Here is an 11,013-nt window from a genome sequence, read left to right on the forward strand (position 1 = left end):
TTACTTAAACTATACTTATCTAGTAGATGACTTATAACCTGTATGACAAGATCTCAAATTTGAGACGATGTTTCGGATTCAAGATACAATTATAATAATTTTCTCACTCCAAAAAAAAATAAAAAAATATACAAGACATAAAAAAGCATTGATTATATGATTTCAGTTTACTATTATTATAAATAATAGGAAAAATTGCTTTTTTTGGTCCTGTATGTTTGTCAGTTTGCGATTTCGATTCTTTAGATTTTCAGATTTCAGTTTTAGTCCGCTATATATATATATATATTTTTTTTTTGCAATTTTAGTTCTTTTTCCGACGTGGCGCTGATGTGGCACCAATGTAGTGCTGATGTAGAGTTGACGTGTACAGTGTCACGTAAGCATTTTCGAAGAAAAAAACTGAAATTATCAAAAATCAAAACATGCAGGATCAAAACTGAAATATGAAAACATAGAGGACCGAAATCGCAAAATGACAAACATACAGGACCAAAATTCCAGTTTTTCCTTAATAATATTTATTTTCAAAATATCATTTAATTATAAAATTTTAAATTTTACTCAAGTATAGTTTATTTCCACTACAAATTTTATATATAAATTTAATTTTTGTTCTTCAAATAATTTAATTAAAGAGTAAAATTCATTTTGGTACACGAAGTATTGATAAAATCTCAAATTTATATATGAACAATTGAAAATGATTTAATTGGTACATGACCAAGTTATATAGACAATTTTAACTTTTATTTAAAATATTTAAAAGTCCAATATTTTTGTTAAATTAAAATGGATAAATATTTTATTTTTCAAAATTATTTTATTAATTACGATTATAACCATAAATTTATATTTATTTATATTTTATATTATAAAAAGATATCATAATAATTCTATAAAAATATTAATTAATAAAAATACATAAATACACATATATAATATAACAAATGATAAATTATATATTCAAAAATAATATATATTAAAAAATATTTATAAATATATAATAAAATTGTGTTTTTCTCTTTATCTATGTTATAATATTATCATTTATATTAATAAAATTACAATTCATCAATAAATCGAAATATAAAGAATTAAAAATTAATTTATTATATTTATAAAATATATATTTTTATATTTAAATATTCAATTAGAAATATAATTAAAAAAACATTGTAATTTGTCAGAAATATTTAAATCAAGTACAAAAATTTATGGCAATCATTATGTTGCAAATCGAGAGAATAAGCAATACTCATGTGATGTTATGTTTTTGTTCCGATCTCTATTGCCTACCGATATTTTTTCTCGATTATATATGTGTGCGTGCGTGTGTGTCCTTTCATTATGATATACAAATTTTATGTTGAAAACTTTTTCGGATGCATGATGTACAATTTTTTATTGTATAGTAAATATGAATTTATTTTTATAATTTTATTTTAATCAATAAAATAATTTAAAAAGTGAAATATATATCTAGTTGATTTTAATAACAATATTGGTTTAAAATAATTTTAAGTAAAAGGAAAAATTTATTTTTGACTTTGATCATATACAAATTAAATCATTTTCAATAGTTAATGTATAAATTTTTGACATTTTTTCAGTACTAAAATAATTTTTTTCTCTTTAATTAAATTAAATGTAATTAAAATAAGGTTAGGTTCTGTTTATACTGGCGGCCATTATTCTGTCAAAACATACGATTCAAGATATCGCTAGTAGCTCACGAACGCCCTCACGCACATTTTCCCAAGAATCCACTCTCTCCACGACTCGATCATCGAAATCCAAAACCCACCATTTCCCAGATCTCCTTCGTTGAATCGTGTAGGGGTTTCGGATCGAATTTCATTCTTACGAGGTATAAAGAATCTTAGTTGTAGAATTTTGATTAAAGCAGTTTAATGTTTTCGGTCGATCAGGTGAATCACAGCTCAAGATCTGAAATTTTCTTGTTTTTAAATCGTTTTTGTATCTATGTTTTACGATTAAGTAGTTTAATCTTCTCCCAGTTGCCGCCACTTTCGGTCCTTCCCATCGCCACCACAATCTGCGCCATCTAGGAGTGGAACCTAATAGGGTGGATGGTGTTTGTTTATTTCGTTTTGTAAGTAGTCAAATGTGTTTAGATCTGCGGAAAGAATGGAATTTTAATCTAAAGTTCGCTCGGTTTTAAATTTATGTTGTGCTATGTATTTATGAAATCTCTATCTATTCGTATATTCTGCCAAATGCCGAATGCAATTATAGGTGACGAATATGTGTGTATTTATATGGTAGGTTTGGTTTGGACTTTTCTTACTTTAATTGTGTTAATCCTGACAACTTCTGGTTGTGCCAGTGGTTTTTCTTTCGGAGATCAAACTGAAATCAAAATAGTGATCATGAATTTGTTTTTAGGTCATTTTATGGCTGGCATTTGCATACCTGTTTTGGTTACCTTAATCTGGGATTTCTTGAAATATTAGTTTTGTCGTAGTGGTGGGATCCATCCAACTCAAATGGTAAATATTTTTCAAATTTCATGAGAGGAACCTTCAGAATCATTGCTTTGATCTGCTGTGGTAATTTTGAAATATGCATGTTAATGGTGAAGTTGATAGATGATCATTGAGGATCTTGTCGAGCCAATCATTTCGGGCACCTGGAAATTTGCATATATTTAGACATATAATTTTCTAAATCATATATTTTTCCATCCTTTTAGTTATTCGAATACAAAAATTGAAAGAACAGTAGAACACTCTTTTAGCATCTTTTAGTATGGAATTCTGCCGGTTCATTCCGCCTTTAGTCAAATTAAGGGGATCTGCATAGTTATGACTCATTCTCAAATTAGCATTCTCGATGTAGCTATGTGGTGATTTTTGGTGGATGCTACTGATGCTCGAAGGTGTGATTGCCCATTTTGTTTTTCCAGGCATGCAGCATTGGAAGCTTTAGTTTTTTCGATAGACCACTCCAGACCTTTCTTTCCTTTTAAATAATTGCTTTTATAGCAATGAGTTCATGTTAACGACCCTATTAAAAATAAACAATTCATTTTAATGCAATATATGCTTCATTCAGATCTGTATGATTTAATTTAGCCCATGTTGAATTTGGATTTTGTTTTCCTTTGTCTCATATTAAATGTAGCCGACTTCTAGAAAATGTTATCCTATTCTCATGGATTGACCTTTTTTGTTTTAAAGGAGTTACCTCCAATCATGTGGAGATTCAAGCCCTTTGCGCATAAAGAACAAACTGGGCTGGAAGGTCGCATCATTGACATTGGCAGTTTCAAAGTTCAGGTTCGTAATGTCATCGCTGAAGGTGGATTTTCATCTGTCTACTCAGCTAGAGATGCAGTACATGGTTCCAAGCCATTTGCCTTAAAGCACATTATATGCAATGATGAAGAGTCACTAGAGCTGGCGATGAAAGAGATATCAGTCATGAAATCACTCAAAGAGCATCCCAATGTTGTCACTCTTTGTGCGCATGCTGTTTTTGATATGGGACGTACCAAGGAGATCCTCCTTCTCATGGAATATTGTGAGAAATCTCTGGTTAATGTGCTTGAAAACAGGGGGGCTGGGTTCTTTGAGGAAAAACAGGTTCTAACAATTTTCCGGGATGTGTGCAATGCTGTCTTTGCAATGCACTGCCACAGTCCACCTATTGCACACCGGTATTGTACTTGATCTATCTTATCTATAACTGCAAAATTTTGTGATTTGATATAATACTTGTGCTTTGAACTAGTTGTTGCATGCACCTTTTTTTTTCTTCAAAATGCCCCAATAATATGCTTTGCATATTTCTATTACTACGCCTTTTTATTGAGAATATCACGTCCCAAAGGACTGTTAAAATTACTGAGTCTTGTCTGGACGTAGTTCATCTGTTTTTTTATGAGGTAGGCGCTTTATTAACATCTTGTTTTTGCTTCTGCTTGCACTTATGTGGGCAAGAATACTGAGGTTCTCTGCTTTCCTTTAGTCCTGCTGAATAAGAATAGCTGAAAATTTTACAGATTTTGTGTGCTCTTTATGTATTATTTTAAATGATATATAGAATAGCGCATGATTCTTCTTTGCTTAGGGGCATTGGTCACTTGATCTTGCTCCACTCATTTTGTAGATTCTATCTGTTCACCATTCTTGAGTTGCATTGTGTAGAGACTTGAAGGCCGAGAATCTGTTGCTGGGGTCTGATGGATTGTGGAAGTTGTGTGATTTTGGTAGCACTTCCACAAATCATAAACGCTTCGAGAAACCTGAGGAAATGGGTATCGAGGAAGATAATATTAGGAAATACACAACACCAGCATATAGAGCTCCTGAGGTAGATGGATAACTGTCTACGGATATCTCACTTTTACATTTTTTGGCTATCAACTCATGTCTCTTTTCTCTCTCATTTTTTAGATGTGGGATCTTTTTCGCAGAGAACTTATAAATGAGAAAGTAGATATATGGGTAAGTTGACTGGCTCTTAAATCCTGTTAATAAGTACATTAGAACTTTGGATCATCTTTTGTAAGCTTGTTAGTTACCCAAGGCTGAGCCTTTTAATTTACAGGCACTTGGATGTCTCCTTTTTCGCATATGTTATTTCAAGTTAGCATTCGATGGTGAATCAAAGCTCCAAATTTTGAATGGGAACTATCGCATCCCAGATTTACCCAAGTACAACTCATCACTGACAGACCTTATAAGAGACATGCTTCAATCTTCCCCCAATGATAGACCGGATATCACGCAGGCAAGCATTTTGCTTGATTCTGATTCATCTCCATGAACTTAGGTTAGTTGTAGTTCTTTGTGCCCAGTGCTATCATGAGGGCTAAGCTTGCATGCATACTTATCAATTAGTTTTGTTGATTCCTTTGGCTGCAGGTCTGGTTCCGTGTTAATAGCCTTTTACCGGAAGGGTCACAGAAATCACTACCTGACGGACCTCCAGACATGTTGCAACAGACTACTGACGTTCTTGCAGGTGACGATGTTGTCAGGTCTTAGTTTGGGAATATCACGATTAGAATTCTGAACTGTTCGAATCAGTAAACTGCAACTGTATTCGAGCGAAGAAAATTCGTGGTCAAATGACAAGGCTATTTCTTTTTCTCTGTTTTTTGGTCCCTTGCTTTAAGTGATCTCTTCTAATTACTGGCTGGTTTCAGGCATGTCAAAGCCTGCAAACAAGTCCAATCCAATGCCTCGTAGAAGTCCACCTCCTCCTCCCTCAGCTGGAGCACGAAACGCATCATTAGTTCCAAATAATCTCAGAACAGGCGAAAGTGCAGGCCCTTTTGGTGCTTTCTGGACCTCTGAACATGCAAAAGATTCAGTGACGAACGAGGACGAGAGCCGACCTAAATATGATGAAGACGTAACCAATCATACATCATCTGGACATGACAAGATCTGTCCCGAAAAGCATCCAGCTTCCTATTCAACCCCATCTAAGGAGCAAAATTTTCATTCTTCTACAGTCCAAAAGAACACACCAGGTAGATCAGCAGATAGACCAAGATTTGAAAATTCACCATTTCAGGATGATTTGAACCAAAGTACCGAAAGATTAAGACCCGTAAAACCAGAGGGCACACCCACCTTTCAAAATGATGCATTCAATGCTTTTGCGGCAGAATTTGGCAGTAACAAGAAAAGTCTTGGCACTGATGGTCAGAGATCGGAAAAGGAGGAGTTCTTGGAGGCAGAGCTCAAAAAAGTGAGAGAGCAGCTTGCACATGCCAATACAGAAAAGGCAGAAATAACCTATAAATACGAGAAGCTCTCTGCAATTTGTCGGTCGCAGCGTCAAGAAATACAGGATCTTAAGCAAGCTCTGGCTGCAAGAACTCCATCACCGAGTAAAGACCAGCCCAGAAACCAATCATCCACTACTCCACCTGTATGTTCTTCGTCCATCCAATAAATGTTCCTATAAACTCTTGAAATCTCTTGTAAGCTATATTATTTAATATGTCACTGACATACAGAATGAGAAGATTGAAGGAACGGTTTGGGAATTGCAAGAAGGTTTATTTGACCGAAACTCTTTGAGCCCGGACCCTCAACAGTGGCAGGCTTTCTCTGATGATTCCAGAACACAGACGTTGCCTCCTAGCAACACTCCTAAATCTGTTAGAACAAGAAACGGCCAGCAGAGTAAGAAGGCCATGGAGCCATCTTCTGGTTCCAATGCTTGGGGATTTGGATCCGAGAATTTTAAGGCGGATCCTTCAGATTCCTCAAAGATAAATCTACCCATCGGTGGATTGAGCAAGTCTCAACGATTTGGTGAGTCGAAGAGCATCGAAAATAAGTTGGATCCCCAACCTGCTGGGTGGGCTGGTTTCTAGCTCAACACTACATTTGATTACATATTCCAATATATTGGTTGCTTCAGTGACTTGAATCAATCAGGGGATGATATATGGTGTGCTATATTATTTTATCAGCATTGACGTGTTTGTTTCTCCCACTTTTATTCCTTGAAATATACGAAAATCGAATGTTTAAATGAAATTCTAATGGAACATATTAAAATCGAGTTCTCAAATGAATTCTGAATGGCAAGAAGTGCTTTCACCACGTGGCGAAACCGATTTGACATGAGCAATGCGATTTTAAAATGTGATTTCAATGTTTTAGTTTTGAGATACAAGTTGATGGGGCCTATACTCACTATGCTATCCCGTCGGGCTTAATGGGATTGAAAAATGAGTGTACACTTTCGTTTACACTTTAAATTTAAATTAGGAAAATTTCTTTTATGTAATTAGATATTTCCTTTTTCTTTATATTTTTTATTCCCACTATCTAATATTTTTATATTTACATTTTTTAGACTATTTGCACAAGCAAAATTTTTATTTATCGAATAATTGATTTTCTTATTTCAATTGTTTGATTGTTGAGTTTTTAAATTGATAAAAAAAAAAAACTATATTATGAAAAAAGTGTTTTTATTAAGTGAACATAGAAACTGAACATATATTTGTTGAGTTTTTATTGGTGGAAGAAATATTACATCCCACATTCATCTCAAATTTAAAATCTGTAACATATAAAAAATAATTCAAAATTAATTTCAAAAAATAATCTAAACTTCAATACATTTAATTGCATGTCCCATTAACTCGGTCCATAAAACTCCTATGAGAAATGAGACGGTCTCAAGGATCATTTTTTTGAGATAAGTATCGTATATGGGTTATCCATTAAAAAGTATTACATTTTATGCCAAAAATATTATTTATTATCATAAATATGGGTAGGGTTGACCCGTCTCACGGATGAGACCGTCTCACAGGAGTGTTACTCTAAGTCATCCCGATATCCTGTAACGCCCAGAATTTTCTTAGGTGATTTTGCATGCATAACTAGGAAAATAATTAAATTAAATTTTGAAAAAATTGTTAAATGACTTTATGTGGATTATGTGATTTTATTTGCATGATTTAAATATTATTTGTAGCATTTAACCCGCATTTATGCTATTTATGAGCTTTTTAGAAATAATGTTTTTCGATCGAGTAGACGGGACCGCAGGCGAATGAGATATAAGGATTTTATTCTAAATATTTTTATGACAATTTTGTTAGCCTTAAAATATTATTTTAAGGTATTATATCAAAAAAATAATAGTTTTTATATATATAAATATATATGAAACCAATTTTCACAAAAATAAGCTATTTTAAATGATTTTTAGGAGTTTTAAAAAATTATATAAATATATATTACGAAAATTTATCAGAATATATTTAATTTTAAGATTTTTATATTTTTTTTATATTTATATTAACATGATTTATTATCTACCCAAAAATCTAAATAAATAAGATAATTACCCATAATTTTATCTAGCCTATTTTAATCAATCTTCTTCACGTTAAAACTACCCTAGCCGCCATCTCCATCTTTTCATCACGTTTCCAGCAGAAAACTCACTTGCACACACAAGTTTTTGAAGATTTAATCCAAGGATTTGAAGTCATTCGCTCGGTCATCGTTGTACGCGCCGTAACCAAATTTTTCATCGAAAAATAAATTAAGGCACATTTGAATTCTCTCCTTGGCCACCATTTAGGTTATATATTCTGTTTTGAGCATGAAATTATTGTTTTGGCATCAGATTATTGATTTGCATGAAGATTTTTGGACATACACGTAATCTGTACATATTTTTCTTCTTCTTCCACGTTGAAACTCACGGCGTTCTTCATGAATTTGTCACGATTTTTCCTTTGTTTTCTGATGTGATTCGTTCAAGGCTCGCTGGCTCATGGTTATGGGGTGTGTTAGGGTCCTTTTCGTTGGATTAGATGGTCGCATAATTGTGAGAAACCAGGAGGCCGAAGATTTATTCTTCTCGTTGCTCTCAAGTTGGCAGTTTTCGGGATTTCCGAAACGTAGTTCGCTAAGGCTGTGTAGGGATTGGTTCAAAGCGAGGCATGGCTCGTTGGAACCGCCCAGACGTGGGCTACGTCTGGGCGATAGAGCTCCGGCCGGAAGCAAGCCATAAAGGCTTGCTGCTGCACGGTCGAAGGGAAAGATTGAGGGGGGAATTGGGTTCTAAGTTTTTACGGGCTTGGGTCTTGGGTCCGGGTCAGGTCTAAGATGATGTGGGTCAAGTTAGTTGGGTTCGGGTTATGTTAGTTGGGCTCGGGTATTTTTAATTTAAATTAATTAATAGTTTAAGTTATAATTAATGGGCATAAGTTAGATTGAAAAATTATTTGGGCCATTTAATTATTATTTTTGGGTTTAAACAATTATTTAAGTGAGTCCAATAATTTTTATGGGCTTAGGGCCCATGGAAATTATTGGGCCAGTTTTTGGGATATTGGGCTCATTGGGTCAGTCTAGGTAATTAATGGTTTTAAGCTTGGTTATTGGACCAGATATGTCTTATTCGACTTGAATAAATTATTTGGGCTTAAATATAAGTTAATGGGTTTAAGTTGAGTTATTGAGCCAGTCTATAAGTTAATGGGCTTAAGTCTAAGGAGTCAGCATCCTGAACCAATCCATAAAAAATATGCATTGTCCGTAAATATGTATTTAACTATTGCATGAATATTTTAAGTAAGAAAAAGTATTATTTTTTATAATTATATTATTAATTAATTAAATCTATATTTACGGGCAATATTTTTATGAAAATAAGATTATGAATGATTTTTATGATGTGCATGATAATGTATGACATAAAAATATTTTATGAAAGTTGAAGTGGGTGTGTGACAATTACGGGATTGGGGATGAGATACCTAGGCACGGAGCCCTTTTCATAGAGTACGAGACTTAGAGTCGGGATTCTGGGGCCCGATTGCCTTTCTATATGTTATGATGAATTGCCTACAGATCCGGGGTCAGCCTGTGAAGAGGCCAAGAGGTGGAGATTTCACCGCCACGTACGTTGGTTTTTTGATTGATCAATCACTTACACGGTCACACGACATGGATATAACCTTCAGAGTTTTTAAATTATGATATGCCCTAATTATGATGCATGATGATTATGGTATGAGTATGTATGTTATGTTATGAGATGACCATGAGCTATGTATTTTAGGACATGCATGTATATATATTATTTATTATGTATCGTGCATTTGTTATGTGATGCATTATTTTTAATCATGTTGTTATTATGAGATAGAACGTTCTGAGCCTCTAGGCTCACTAGATTTAAATGGTGCAGGTGTGCAGGTAGACACTGATGTAGAGCATATTGTCCCGACTGGCGGTGCGGATGTATGAGATCCCGACAGTTGGCTAGCCCGTAACCATCACTCTAGTCTATTTTTCAGTGGTTGTTATGAATATTAATATTCCGCACATGTTTTTATGAATTATTTATGAGTTTTGGGATTTATTGGTTTAAGATTTTATGAGAGTCTGTTGTTGATTTTTGATGCATGAATTTATGGATATTTATTTGCATGCAAAATATTATGGAGTTTTAGTTTGAATATTTTTTTTTAGAAATTTAATTGTGTTTAAAATAGTTAAGTAATTATTTAATTTATATATATATATATACACGTTTTATTAGATATATAATATATATTATATATTTAACTAGTTATTTATTTATTTATAGATTATAGATTATGGATGCATAATTTTTAAATATATTTTATATTAAATATTTAGTTATTTATTTGTTTTAAAAAAAATTTAGTAGTAGTAGGACCTAGTCGTTTCATTTGGTATCAGAGCGCGGTCCTTGGAGGGTACTAGCCTACTGCGTGGAGATCAGAATTCGCACTACCAGTCTGTAAGTTTTAATGTTTTAATTATGTTTATTTATGGTTCTTAGGATTTATGATATAATGGTTTAAAGTATGAAAAATTTTAAGTATACTTAGTTATGCATTGCGATCACGTGAGAGAATTATGGAAATCGCAGTATGGGTCTTCGAAGGAATCCTCAGGGAACCAACCCCAATAATGGCGATGACACGAACCAGAATCCACCTCCACCTCCGCCACCTCCACTTACTCCGTTCGAGCAGGCCAGTGTGAACATGTGGTCCGGGGTTACGAGACTGCTCGAGAACCAGGCTGCTCAGCCAAGGAAGTCTCATGAGGAGGATGTAGCAGAGAGATTCAAGAAGTAGGGGCCTAAAGATTTCAGTGTCACTACCGATCCACTTGTTGCTGAGGAGTGGATCCGGTCTTTGGAGACCATCTTTGCCTATATGGGAGTCACAGATGCTGTAGTGACCCAACTCGGATCCACTATCTAATCAGAGTTACAGTAAAAGCGCACGCAATAAAAGCTTAAAGCGTAAAGTGCGGATAATTAAAATACAACAAATCCAATCGGCAGAATACAACCGACGATATCACAAGTGTATAAGTACTGTTATACAACTAAATCGAAGGTTCAGGGTAAATAAATCCCTACCCTCTACAACCTCACACCCTCCCAAGCTCAATCCTGCTGAGAGCCGCCTGGACCGTCCAGCCTCAAACCTGCCCCGCCACAAGGTACACA

At 34.1% G+C, this 11,013-nt stretch overlaps 1 protein-coding gene across 1 annotated transcript; it reads left to right on the plus strand.

The window, feature by feature from the left end:
* The first annotated feature begins 1,703 nt into the window (after positions 1–1,703).
* On the plus strand, positions 1,704–6,478 carry LOC140870677 (uncharacterized). The gene is made up of 8 exons (XM_073273066.1): positions 1,704–1,870; positions 3,204–3,682; positions 4,173–4,338; positions 4,422–4,472; positions 4,576–4,758; positions 4,893–4,992; positions 5,177–5,910; positions 5,999–6,478. Exons 2-8 carry the CDS (start codon positions 3,219–3,221, stop codon positions 6,359–6,361), a joined length of 2,061 nt encoding a protein of 686 aa, XP_073129167.1. The 5' UTR covers positions 1,704–1,870; positions 3,204–3,218; the 3' UTR covers positions 6,362–6,478.
* The last annotated feature ends 4,535 nt before the right edge of the window (positions 6,479–11,013 follow it).

This window comes from Henckelia pumila, unplaced genomic scaffold (genome assembly GCF_033568475.1).
Source record: "Henckelia pumila isolate YLH828 unplaced genomic scaffold, ASM3356847v2 CTG_170, whole genome shotgun sequence".
Taxonomy (NCBI): domain Eukaryota; kingdom Viridiplantae; phylum Streptophyta; class Magnoliopsida; order Lamiales; family Gesneriaceae; genus Henckelia; species Henckelia pumila.